This window comes from Lates calcarifer, linkage group LG21, assembly GCF_001640805.2.
Source record: "Lates calcarifer isolate ASB-BC8 linkage group LG21, TLL_Latcal_v3, whole genome shotgun sequence".
Taxonomy (NCBI): Eukaryota; Metazoa; Chordata; class Actinopteri; family Centropomidae; genus Lates; species Lates calcarifer.
In genome coordinates, this window is record NC_066853.1 from 28,465,115 (window position 1) to 28,479,620 (window position 14,506).

Here is a 14,506-nt window from a genome sequence, read left to right on the forward strand (position 1 = left end):
TATTTTTGAAACTTTAGTTTCTACATCATTTCCCTACACATTGATTCACTGTGGTCTCCAACCTGCAAGTTGCTTTTTAAGTGTAGACAGATGTCTGTATAATACTTGTGTTCTCTGCATTTATACACATTAAATGACTCAAGTAATTAACAAATTACACTGAAATTAGAATAACAAAAAGCTTTAGCTGTTAGCAAACTTCTGAATCAAAGTTTTCCTGAGGTGTGGTCATGTATTGTGTGAGCTCATCTTCAGTTTCTGCATGATGACAGAGAAGTATGGACAACAAGATCTGGCATTCTTTAAATGTCACATTTAATGTTTTCATCACTATTTTCCAGATGGAACCTTTTGGGTCAACCTCACACTTTCCAAAATGACATCCGTCAACTGGATACCTAGTTATTAACTTTGATTTACAGCTTTTGAACGCAGAGTTTAATAGATACATTTATGTACTGTATATACTGCAACGTTTATTCAAATTACAATGCATCTGATTAAAACATCAAATATACAAACATGGTTTAGGACAGCAAATCATAGGAATCCAAATAGTCCAGTAGTTGTTGAGTTGTGGTTAGTCTCACACAAAATTTGTCAGTTGTTACTCTACAATTTTCCAAAATAAGCATCATTTGATTCAAGTACTTCATTCCAACATAAAATAAAACATATAGGAAACAACTATATCTACACAAAGAGTTGATAAAGGCAATGGGGAGGGAGAGCGACGACCTGCACCACTACCAGCTGTGTTCATTCCTGAGAAAAGTCCCATTCAGTTTCCAACAGACACATTTCAATGATTTCCGTCTTTTTCCTGTGAGAGAGCTTGTTGAATGGATGAGAGGTAATGCACAGGGATGAATAACACATTTATTTTTCATCAGAGTGGATTATCTCACTGAAGACTATGACCATGTGACAGAAATCAAACTGAGTCTGATCAGGTCAAACCAACAGAGAAGCTGTTCACCCAGGTTACATCCAGGTACTGTCACACCTGAGGTTGAGAGAGCTCAATGCACTGAACCTCAGGAAAGCACTGCATTAACGCTCTGACAGCATATACATCACATTTAGAGAAGAAAATTCTACATCTTAAAAATTATGTCCTGAGCCGGTTGTGGTGGAGCTTCAGCTCCTGGAAATTTGCAGGCGAGTATGTTGCATTGTTGCATTCTTTATTTGAATCGTGTGGTTTGTGAAAATGGAGAGCTGCAGCTGAGGTAAAAATTCATCTCATCAGTGCTCAGCTCAGGACCATCACAACACACCATATACACAGTAATGCACAATAACACTGTTACTGTGTCCAGAAGCTGTTTTTCTGCACCAGTGTGAACATGGACTCTGTCAGACTCCCAGTGAAGTAACTCCTGTTCATCCTGCAGTCCGTTATCTTTTGTTTCTCAATTTGTTTTTGTCTGAAAGTTGTTGTGCATTTAGAAAAGCATTTCTTCACTTCCTTTCCTCCATGTTCTGTTTGGTTTCCTAAGGCTGTAGCATTTTGACCTCTCTGACCTCTCCAACCTCTCTTCAGTTGGAAACTGTGTTGATGCTGCCTTTGTCTTCCTTGAAGGAAATGTTTCTCCAACATGCAGAAGACACCACAGCTATAATGGATATAGTGGCAGGGCTGGGTTCCATTCAGATCTGGTTCTCGGTTGGGAAGGATCAAGACTCACTAACAAACCTCTTCTGAACCTTTACCTCTCTTTTTCATTGGTAAACCAAAACAGGTGATCACAGGGCTGAAAAGAGTTTTTGTTCTAAGGACTCTGAAGTCCAGCCACAGACAGTACAGTGTCCTGATAAAACACTAGTCCATTCATTAGTGTAATTTTTAATAGATGATGTGTGTATGACGTGGAGTCGTTGACACTGAGCTGTGAACAGAGCAGCTGTGGTGGCAGCAGAGACTCTCCCTCCTCATTAGGCCGTATTCTATCAAAGAGTGACTAACAGTCAGGAAACCCTTGGCTATTGGTAGGGCTTATTACAAAGCCCTATACTAATGATTCAAAATGTCAGCTGAGTGTTTCGCACTTGATCAGTGTAGGAAAGGTCAGCAGTTAGGGCCGGGGATCAGGGTGGTGGGGGCAGTATATTTTTTATTACTTCAGTATAAAAGCTTGAATTGACATTCAAGTGTTTTCAATTCATCCCCACATTAAATCAGAAAAGTGTGGAGGTAAACAAAGCCAAGTTATTGAGCCCAAGAGGTAGAGACCAACATGGTGAATCCTTTATATACATATTCACACAGTGTTGCTGTGATGAAATCATTAACATCAATAACAAAAGAAAGGCTTCTCCTTAGATATATCTACAACTCTGCTGTACACACAAGATACAGTTAACGTGACTGTGTACTCTGTGAATCATTGTCCTCTACACATCCTAGCTGCAGGGTAAAAATCAAGAAAATATATACATTTGTATGCAAGTTTTAAAAATAAAATTAACTTCACAGCCTTAGAAATGTGCAGGCTAATACAATTTCTATACAGTGGTATTGTTTATTAGGTTGGTGTGTAGATCTGCTTCTCTATTTAACATATATACATACTCATACTTTGAGGTGTGAGGAGGACGCATGCTATACGACACAATAACAGGAATAGAAAACAATTCTAAAAATATATTAAATAATTTACTTCAAAGCTCTTTTTTCTGGAGACATTATACATGTATGAGGAGGAACACGGGGACACTTTAGCACTGGATTACCAGATTTTAAAAAACCCACTGAGGTGAGACCATGCCATCAGTTATACATCATTCATATGCTACGTGTTTGGGTTCTACGGTGAGCTGAGATCCATGAAGAGTTGTGTAGTAGTTGGTGATATATTCAAGTAGACAGAAGAAAGAATCAACACCCTCAGAGAATGATATTGCTGGTTTATCTGGTTATCTCATCCTCATGGTGTTGGCCATCATCTCATCAGCTCCGAGAACATGTGGAACCATCACATCCTCACCGAGCTGTTACCAAGTGACAACAATCTGCCCTCCTTAAACCAGCTCATCTACTAAAAACGCTATATGGATTTCACTGGTCCAGAGTCAGACTGAGTGGATTCAAACAGCCCACATGTGACCCCAGCTACTCTTAGGATCAGCTGGATTCCTTCAAAATGATAAAACCCTGCTTAAAATGTGTGAGACATGGGCAGAGCTGTGTTTGGAAAGGTCTGGAGGGAAGACTATCACAACAGCCAAGAAGACCACCTTCTGTCATTTCCTCATCATCTCTTATTTTTTCTGTATTTGGAGCTTTCAACATATTTATAGAGTGGTGCAGGGATGATGTATTTTAGTAATCCAGCCCTGAAGTTAGCATCACCCTGGTTCCCTCCACAAAAAGCCAATGGGATTTTTTTTCATTAGTTCTTGGATTATTGCAGAAAATTCTGTGATCAACAAAAGTTTATGATACTTAAATGTTTTGTTTAGCACAAATGTACACCACTTTTATGTTTTTTGAAGCCTAAATAAAATCTTCAGAAGTAAAAAGCTAATGTTAGGCTATAAACCAACTACACCACGGTCACATGACGTCAACGTCTCCACTACTAAGCTTCCAACTTGTAAAGCGTGAAAATTTCTTAGGCTTGTGGTAAAACCACAGACCTTGTTTCAAACATTTAACCAACATTTAACCACTGACTTTGAGACAAGGGAACAGGAAGTGCTAAAATGCTAACTTACTTCTGGGTTTTAGGACTCATTCCTGCACCACTCTATAAGGCTACAAACAATCACTTAAAACTTGCTCTATTCAAAAAGAATATCTGTTGTAATGAATGGAAACGTAATCGTATAGTCTGAAAACAAGACAAGTTTAAGGGGGAAAGAAATTGCTGATATTAAGGCCAAAACAGTTCGTGATAAGTTAGTGATAGTTTGAAAGAGCGTGAGTAGAAACACAACGAGGCTGTAAAGGTGGACTGGTGAGTAGATGGGTTTTCATGTTAACGTCCCCGACAACCTCTGTAGTCTCATTTAGACACTCGTTAACAACCGCCTTTTTTAAGACACGTAAAAGCTTCAAACATCAGGAGTGGGGGATTTACTGATGGTTTTTATGTCGGAGAATAAAAACTGAAAATGTCTTGAGCTTGTGTTGAAACCACAGACATTTAACCAAAAACACATTGACTTTGGGATGAGGGAACAGGAAATGCTAAAATGCTAACTTACTACCTGGTTTTAGGACTCATTCCTGCTCCACTTTATTTACTCTTATTATTTTTCATTCTTGTGACTGCGGTCTGGGCTGTAAGTGGAAAATGTTGTGTTATCTGTTTGCTTAGATAAAAAAGACATTGGTCCAGACTTATCAGCCACAGCAGCCAGGTTTAAACAAAGGTGGAGGTGAAGTGTTGGAGATAACATGGCTGAGGCGTGATCTACAACCAGACTCAAAGCACAAACAGAACTGGTGCTGTGTGCATTTTCATTCTGTTCTAATAAACAGGAAGGACAGCCGACACTACAAAAAAAAGAGCCAGATTGTGAAAAAGAGAAGAAAGGCTGTACACCTTCCACTGTCCTCCATCCAGGTCAGGCTAATGCCATGGGGTGCAGGTTGTTTTCATGAATCCTTCTCTTTAGGCTCCCTGGGGAAACATTTGCTCAGTTTGGCTGAGTGTGTGTGAGAGTGACCTCACTGACCCAGCAGTGACATTAGCAGGCACACAAGTAGACAGCACACATTCTTTCATTAAAACAAACAGTGTTCAGTTAGAGCAGGATGTTAGCAGGTGGGCTGTTGTCTAGATTGGGAGCAGGGTGGAGAACTTTTGGTCTGATCCCTCCCTCAGCTCACTTCCTGTTCACACCAAACTTCACAGCTAACAGGTGAGCTTTTAAACCTTCATCTTTAGGACTAAATGATCTCAACACCTAATCACTACTCATCTAAAAAGACCACCAAGCAGATTCCACTGGGACCGCTTCATAGTTCATTTTCAGGTGGGAAGGTGGGGGTGCAACCTGAGCCTTTCCACGACCACTGACCCAGGCAGGTTTACATCTTCATTGCAAACATTTTGGGGCCTCATGTATAAACGCTCGCATACATTCATCACTGATATCATGCGCAACTTAGCAGATACATGCATACATTTACCTGCTCTAATACATGTACAGTATACAGTACATATATGTCACATATATCTACACATGGATTATTCCTGTACCTGTGTCCTTCTTTTAACTAACCAAACATTTTTCTGTATTCTCTTTATAACCATGAACAGTTCAAATGTCCAAGGCTGAAATTTACTATAATTCTATTATTCTATTTGTTAGATTCACCTTTGTTATATTTTGCCCTGCATATAGAGCCATGCTGTGTACAAAGAAATGACAGGTAAGGTCTAAAGTGGGTCTGTGTCTCTTGCGTGTCGACGTGCTTACATAATGTACAGTAATCATGCACGTTGTGCAAGGCACTAACACACTGTTCATCATTCATTCACTGCTGCTTCTGTTTAAAGCGGAGTCTATCTGAATTTGGCCACTAGTGGTCCACCTACCTGAAGCAGGTAGAAACACCTGACAGACTGAACCTGTCCAGTGTGACCTGACAGGTTAATCACAATCTTTTTGTTGATGCATCACTTATACATGAGGCTCCTCATCTTTGGCAAACAAACTGTTAGATAAGTAAAACCATGGCCGAATGTGCAGGGGACAGGTCTATAATAACTCAGTTTCAGTCAAATCTGGGGAGTTTTCAGTTAGAAAACACAACTACAATCGATTGTCTGAGTCAGAGTTGTACTGAATTCACCGGTGCAAAGGTGAAGCTGGGCGTCATAAAGCAGACTAACCTAACTGTGTGGGAAATGAATCTGTCTGTGATTAGAGACATTTAAAAATAGATATTTTTGTATTAATATATATAACAAAACATATGTACTTCATTATAATTAAATCTAACCTAACTGGAAGTGAGCAGATCAGTTTGTTTGTAACATTCTGATTTGGTCTACAAAGCTGTTGTCGCATTCATTTGCATACAAAACCCACTAATACAGCGCATGAAGCAGTTACCAGTGGATTTCTCTTCACACACAGCAGACCTGTGAGTCCTGCTCTCCAGTGAAATGCTACGCAGATGATAGAGGATGCTGAGATGCACTCTTGTTCCCAGTTTAGCAGCTCCTCAGGAAAGGTGACAAGACACAGCAGCAGCTATTCCCACACGAGTGGAGATGGAGGCATCTCAGAGGGCTGAGCCACTGTGGAGCTGTTCAACAGGTGGGTCAACTTTATATCAGACATTTAGCTAAACACTCATCATTCTCCACATAAATACGAGGGAAACCTGAAGCTGTGTGAGTAACACACTAAGACATTTCATGCTGCTGTTTTATGAACTGAAGAGGCTCATACCTGATAAAGCTTTTGAAAGCAGCTGACTGAGGGTTGATGCAGAGCGGCACTCGACTCCCTTTCTGCTGCTCCAAAATGAACTGATGGATGATCTCTGTGAGGGAGAGACACAGCAGCACACAGACATCAGGGAACTCAGACTCGCTCCCTCTAAAGTCAAAATTCATCTCTCAAATTCTTCAGAAGACATTTCTCACATTTACATGGAGCTACAGTCTTTCCTTATGACATGACTGTCTTTTCAGTCCAACTGGGGGACTTCACAGCAGTGACCTGCACATATTCACTGTCTGATTTACTAAGACAGCAGCTCATTACACAGTCAGCTCCTGATCCTGGATCTGAACCTGAACCCTGATCTGAATGCTCTGACAGTGAGAGAGGGACACAGACACAGGTCAGAGGTAAAGGTTCAGTCACTACACGCAACAAAACAATCAGGTTATAACTCTAACTATTACTCACAGCATGATGATCTCATAATGTTTCTTTATCACACCTTCATGGCGAATCAAAGACACACTAAATTAGACAGTAGATGGCACTGCTCTGGCCTCCAGCTCCACTGTCCCTATTCTCTACCCCCGTCTCACCCCCTTCCCCTCTCTCTCTCTCTTCTCTTTCTCAACCCAACCAGTCAAGGCAGATGATTAAAAACCTTATTATTTCTGTACAAGTCCTTATTAATACAGGTTTGTCTTCACCAGTGCAGCTTCAGTGTAGTTTCTGTAAACCCTCAGAGGATGATCTTCCCCTCACAACTTAGTGTTACAAATAGTGTGATGTGTGTAATCTTCCTGTTATTTGCATAATCATATCTTAAAGATAGAGATATCTGACATCTGACACATCTACACCTGAAAAGACACACAGTGAATCTGTGAGTCCCTGAATGTCAGTGTCAAAGGAGACCTCCATCTACATGGCAGTGGAGGTCCGCTTCCACACAGCACCAGACTCAACAGGTCAAGTCATGGCTGTTATGAATCTGAGAGCCAACACTGTGGAGATGCCCCTCTCCTCTTGGTGGACTGTGAATAAAACAGACTGTGATTGTGTTCAGACTGAATGAATCAGAGGGCCAGCAGCAGATAGACGTACCTTTGACCTGTCTCACAGAGCTCAGGTTCTTCTCAAACCCATCATCAAATTTAAGGTTAGTAACAGGCTCAAAGTCACTGGTGTAAACACGGCCAGAGGATGTGGTGTAGCAGCATTTGCACATGCAGGTGTGGTAGCGCAATCGACCCTCGTCCAGGTAGGGGTGAGCCAGGGCATCCTTCGCTGAAATCCTCTTTGACTAGAGACACAAATTACATGAAGGGGGGGAACATTATCAGTATGTTTCACTTCATTGAAAACATTCCCATATAATGACACTACTGAAGTCATTAATAACTAGACAAAGCAGAAACCATTAACTTATTTTAAAGCAGGAGATCTTGAGATCTTTAGTCTGGAAATTTGAGGTGAAACTGCTAATTGTTAAATTCATGTCAAACAGTAAAATGCTGATTGTTCAAGTCCCACTTTCTGAGCTCTTACTGGTCCTGAATGAAGGAACTGAGGGGCTTCAGGTCTGCACCCTACATTCTGTCAGAAATATGAATTACATCAGTCCTACCAGTGATGCTGAGATTAAATTCTAGTCTGACTTTGTGACACAGAGGTCTGAAACGAAGCAGGGATTTGGAGAATGGTTACTGCCCTGAAAAGTACAGAGGAAGGATATATCACACTGCTTCTATATGACTAATGGAGGCTGAAATAAAACAGCTCATCTGTTGTCGCCCAGAGACACTGTCATATCTACAGTAAGTGAGTAGATTTATCTCACTCCTTCAACTGTCATGGTCAGTACAAACTAAAATCCTGGTCAAACATTTGGTCATAAATCAAATCTGAAGCGCAGGTGTGAACACTGTGTCCAAACCAGCCTCCTGCTTTCATTGGAATAGGAGCGTAACGATGCACCCCCTAGCCCAATGCAGTGTCTGGCTGCTTCAGGTTCTGTTCAGTCAGATGTCAGCTCACTTTCCTACTGACCATTCAAATGACTGAGTCAATTCCTCTCTCTATCTTATTCCTCTCTCATTATTTTTCCTGACAGTTCATATTTTTCAGACTCCTCATCTGTGACATCTGTAACTCTTGGCTGTTTGACAGATTTATTTTTCTGCAGTAAAGACATCAAGAGACACTGTGTACTTCCACTGTGGTTAAAACCACAGAGCTTATTTCAGACATTTAACCAAAAACACATTTACTTTAAGACGAGGGAACAGGAAGTGCTAAAATGCTAACTTATTTCTGGGTTTTAGGACTCATTCCTTCACCACTCTATAAAGCTACAAACAAACCACAACACATCACTCTAAAATACTATAGTTACACTGGTACTTGCTCCATTCAAAAAGAATATCTGTTGTGATGAATTGAAATGTAATTGTATAGTCTGAAAACAGGACAAGTTAAAGGGGAAAAGAGATTGCAGTTCCTTTCTTTTGCACTGTAGTCTGCAGAAGGACAACTGGAATTTAGTTTACAATAAGGAAAACACTGACAACACTCTTCTTGTCACAAAACTGAGTTTTGTGAAAAGAAGAGATTTGAGATAAGAGATTTTTTTTTGCAGTTTAAACTGAGAAGGAATAAATAAGAACTCTGAGATCCTTAGTTTGTTTTCATTTTTTCATCAAATATCCTCAGATGTACCTGAGTGCATCAAATCATGAGCCCGGTATTGAGAATCAGGCCGAATCGTGAGTCAATTGAATTATTAAACAACTATACTGGCCACTTGCTGTCAGGACAGACACTGTGTTGTTCATGTATTTCTGTTCTAGTGACTCACTTTCACTTGCTTGTAAAACATAATGTAAATGTAAAAAGATAGCTGACTGACCGGATCAAATACCAGCATCCTGCAGAGGAGGTGGACAGCTTCATGGGTTGCTTGACTGGACAGTGTGTAGAGAACAGGAAGAGATGGCTGCAGACAAAACAACACAACATCATCAGCTGTCATCATCTGTATCTATCAGCCTTTGCTTTATCTGGATCAAATCATATCTCTTCATCGACTGTTTTCCTTCATAATGTGCCGTGAAACACAGCGATGTGTCAGCAGAACGAGGGCAGGCTGATGGAGACCTGGACGTAAATGTTAATAATCAGCTTTGAACAACACAGCAGCTTTATTAGGCCTCGTGGAGCCAGTGGAGTATCTTAAAAAGGAATGAATCTGTTATAGAACAAGAAAATAAATGGAAACATAAACAGGAATAAAGTATAAATAGTAGTATAAGTATAAAAGTATAAATAAAGTATAAATAAAGTATAAATAAAAAGTATAAAGTATAAATAAGTATAAATAAAAAGTATAAATAAAAATAAAACTGCAAATAAATATAACAATTTTCTATTTTTTCTAACTTATTATTTATTCATTTTTCTGCATGTTGTTTTTATTTATTGTATATCTATTTTATATAATGTCTGTCATTTCTTTTAAATGTCATTATCTGGTCATCTGCATGGAGAGGTCTGTTTCAGAGCTGTTGAGGGAAACTGCTGACAGGCTGCAGCACACAGTTCAGTCCACAGTCCAGTCCGGACCACAGTCTAATACGGTCAAGCCAACAGGTTATACCAGTCCACAGTCCAGTCCAGTCCAGTCGAGTAAACAGGCCAGGCCTGGCCTGGCCCATCAAGGCCAGTCCAGTCCAGTCCAGAGGCTAGGCCTGTCCAGTCCAGTCCACAGGCCAGTCCACAGTCATTTTAGGTCAGTCCACTTCAGTCCAGTCCACAGTACCGTCCACAATCCAGTCCAGTCAACAGGCCAGTACAATCAAGTCAACAGGCTTTACCAGTCCACAGTCCAGTCCAGTCCAGTTGAGTAAATAGACTAGTCCACAGGCCTTGCCCGTCCAGTCCAGTCCACAGGCCAGTCCAGGCCAGGCCAGTCCAGTCCAGTCCACAGTCTGGTCCACAGGCCAGTAAATTTAGTTCAGTCCAGTCTAGTCCAGTGCAGTCCAGTCCACAGTCCAGTCCAAATTCCAGTCTCCATGTTACCACAGACCTCTCCATGCAGATGACCAGATAGTGACTGTCACACACATAAAGGAAGTGAATCCTTTCCTTCTCTCCCTTTTTCAAACTGCGACAACAGCCACACTCTACATGCACCCGTCTGTGTCATGTCTACTTCCTGTTCTGACCCCTCAGCCTGGGCAGGAAGGCCCAGCCACAGCAAACTGACTGACCACTTCAATGAACAGCACAAGAATAGGGAAAATAAAGGGATGAATTGCATTTTTTAATAATAAAAACATCCTAAAAAATACACAGGGAAAAAAAGAGACATTATTTGCAAAAATTGATTTTTATATCTTAATGGCAGTAAATTTTTTCCTACGGCTGTTGGCCGTCCTTAACCCTACTAACACAAGTCTTATTTTCTACTGAGGAGGTCAAACTCCACTCATACAGATTCTACTCACAGGTCTGTGAGTTTTCTTCAGCCACGATTTGTCACCAAAGCAGCCTGACCTGCCATCTACTGGCTGCTCTGTAACCTACAGCTAATCAGGGTCATTTAATCTTTTCAGATACACAGACACAGAGTTAGAGTGGTCACCTGTTTGTGAGGTCCTCTGAGAATGTGTGCACGAGCTCCTTCACAAGCCGTCCTCATGGCCTCCATCGAGGGAGTCCCCAACAGGTCAGTGATTAAATCCAGCTACAAGAAACCAGGGACAAACACATTACAGACAGTAGATTGAGACTGTAAATTTTAACAAAGACACATATTTGCACTCTCTGGACAGTTTATTTAAAAAGAAACAGATATGAGAAGTTTTCAGCTGTTGTTCTTCAGTTTAACAGAGTGTCCAGGTCCACATCTGACAGGCAGAGGGTCTAGATTCAGAACACAGGACTGAGTATCTCTTTCCCAGCATATCCTCTCCCCCTCTCACACTATGCTCCTCCTAAAGGGATGGGATGTTACTGATTGGTCAGTATCCACACACAGGGCTGTATGATTGGACTATTTCTAAGACAGAACTAGTGTGTCATTACAGCTGTTACTAGGAAAATATCTGTGTTTCTTTTAGTCCTATGGAAGCCCTGTACAGTGGTGTACCTGTCATTACTGGTCCCTATTATTCAACCAGTTGGAGCAAAATTATGGCTTTACTGCACCACCTATTGTCTTTATAAAAATAAATGAATCATAATATAGTCCCTCCAACCAGAATTATATCTGACTAGCCTCTAACAATGATGATTTTATTATTTTCTGCAACAGCAGAAAGAAAATGAAACAAGGCTTAGGGTGTTTAAAAACATCTTGACTGATAGGCAGTTACTATAAAAATACAAAGTGTAACACTGTCCTCATTATTATCAATCATCCATTCAGGAGAGGGACAAGTGGGTAGAGGCGGGAGGAAACAGGAGGAGCTGCAGACTGAGGTTGTAAGACCATTTCATTCATCAGCCATCAGCAGCCCTAAAGTGACTCACTACCATTATAGGCTACATAATGTTTTCATAAATATAACTTCAAGCATGAAATAACCAGTGACGGGGTTGGGGGAAAAAGCGAATAGTCCCAAAATGTCCAAGAGAAAAATAGTTGATGCAGAGGGAAGGCAGTTTAATGAGAGATGGGAATGCGAAGACATGTTTGTGCTTATTGGAGACAAACCAGTATGTCTTCTTTGCTATGAGGCAGTGGCAGCTAAGTATGCTAACCTAAGCCACCAAGAAAAGCAACAGAAGGTCCAAGAATTAAAAAGCAGCGTGCATTCTCAGCAGAATATCTTTCCAAAAGTTACAGCAAAAAATGATGAAGCAGTGAAATCACCCAAGCTACAAAGTGAATTTCAGAAGGTGCATTTTTAAAGCAGTATATGTGAGCAGGTGTGTCCTGACCAGAGAGAGGCCTTTAACAACATTACCTTGTCAAGAAACATTATCGCAGACAGAGTCTGGGAACTGGCAGAAAATCTGACGACACAGCCAGCTGTAGAGGGGCACAGTTATCTGGCTTTTTCATTAGCCGTTGACGAAAGCACTGACAATACTGATACAGCACATCTAGCCATTGTTTAAGAGGAATTAAGGCACACTTGTCTGTCAGTGAGGAGCTCTTAGATGTGGCCGCCATGCACGCCATGCAAGTTGGTGGGGCTTATTATTGATGGTGAGCCTGCCAGGTGGGGTGAGAGAACTGGCTTGGTTGGATTGGTGAAAGAGAAAAAAGTAAAAAAGCAACTGCCACACACCCCTGATAATAGTTATTATTAAGTTATACTTCAAACTAATAATAATTGTTTGCAGAGGCAGTTATGTCAGTAATATGAGAGAGTAGATACATTTATATAGTCAAGTCAAGTCAAGTCAAATTTTATTTATATAGCGCCAATTCACAACAGAAGTTATCTCGAGGCACTGTACATATAGAGCAGGTCTAGACCGAACTCTTTATCTTATAAAATTTACAGAGAGAAACCCAACAGATCCCACCATGAGCAGCACTAGGCGACTATGGCAAGGAAAAACTTCCTTTTAAGAGGCAGAAACCTCGAGCAGAACCGGACTCAAGGTGGGCGGCCATCTGCCTCGACCGGTTGGGTTTAGACAGAGAGAGGGGGGGGTGGGGGGATGGGGTAAGAGAAAGACAACATTGCAGATACACAGACTAGGTCAGATCAGACCTGGACTTTAGACCAATGCAAGAGGCTGTTTTCTTGAGTTTAGCCATGAGGTTAGGAGGTCTAGAAATGCAACACATTTATTTTTATCAATTTTTCTGTCGTCATCTGGAGGATTATTCTGATCTGGAGGATTTCTCTCCAACAGACATTATTATTTTCTTCACCTGCATGGTCACCTCTTTACTCCTCACACTGACAGACAACTCCACCTGAAACTGAACAGCAGCTATGACCACTGAAACAACAAAAATATTAACAGTAAAACTAGAAGTCAAATCCTGCATCTCCCACACAGCTTCTTCTACACTCTACATGTAGGCTACTCAGACTAGGCTCTTTTAGGGCTCTAGACTGTGACCATTTAGTTGCATTTTGTGACCATTTTTGGAGACATCTGGAGTGTTTTTACAGCCTGCTCAACAAGTGTTTAGAAAAGTGTTATTTTCAGGTATTCTGTCTGCAGTCTCCAGACATGTTTAACACAACCACAGCGCATTGGTTAAGCTAATAATGAATTATTATGAACAAGCTAAACAGACAGGAAAACATCCAGTTTGTAGTCCGATTATCTTAGTTTGCCATGAATCTTAAAATCTGGCAAATTCCTTTAAACTTCACTGGCTGAGACAAATGAGTGTTTGATGCCTTAAAATCATTCTAACCTTCACTCAGTATTTCAGTGTCAGTAGTATTATTGATTTTACTGACATTTTAGATATCTTTCCAGTGAGATACTGAGTTGATAGCGACTTTGCTGCCATTATTGTCACAGCTCTACAAACAGTACTTTGTATTTAAAATAGCAATCAGTCCTTATCCTGTTTTGAATCTATTCTTAAAATGTGGAATTAAAAAAAAAACAAAAAACCCTAACCATACCCATCTCTACAGCTGGTTAGAGACTTCACCCTGACTTTGGGAAGATGAGCAAATCACAGTTCAAGCCCCCTCATTGTAAGCCTGTTTCACCAGTGATTTTGATTATTATTTTTCTATGGTGCATGATCACTCTCAAAAATGTGAAGGATTACTTTATTTCCTCCCATATTAAATTGCATATTAAACCTTTATTCTGTAAACTGTCTATTTATTATATATCCAAAGCATTTATCAATAGTACAGTTTAATGAAAAAACTATGAATGTGTTGTCAAATGTCAATTTAAGCGGTGGTCCTAACTCTTGGGCTGCTGCTCCTAAAATTTTCAGCAAGAAGCACCAATGCTACTAGAAAGTTAATCTGGAGCCCTGTCTTTAATGAAGTAATTATTATTTGACTTCAGATTCAATGTGCTGAAGGTCAGAACTTGAAAAACAAAATATGTGGAACCATTCAAATACTTACAGTCTGGACTGAACACAGTTAGT

At 40.5% G+C, this 14,506-nt stretch overlaps 1 protein-coding gene across 1 annotated transcript in view; it reads right to left on the bottom strand.

Moving 5' to 3' along the window:
- Positions 1-293: 293 nt before the first annotated feature.
- Positions 294-14,506, bottom strand: part of nlk2 (nemo-like kinase, type 2) — a 39,019-nt gene continuing 24,806 nt past the window's right edge. Inside the window, exons 7-11 of the mRNA XM_018700623.2 lie at positions 11,054-11,155; positions 9,320-9,406; positions 7,516-7,714; positions 6,415-6,508; positions 294-6,268 (exon numbers count right to left, since the gene is read on the bottom strand). Of these exons, the coding sequence (XP_018556139.1) occupies positions 6,214-6,268; positions 6,415-6,508; positions 7,516-7,714; positions 9,320-9,406; positions 11,054-11,155 (537 nt within the window). The 3' untranslated portion in view covers positions 294-6,213. The remainder of the gene's footprint in view (positions 6,269-6,414; positions 6,509-7,515; positions 7,715-9,319; positions 9,407-11,053; positions 11,156-14,506) is intronic.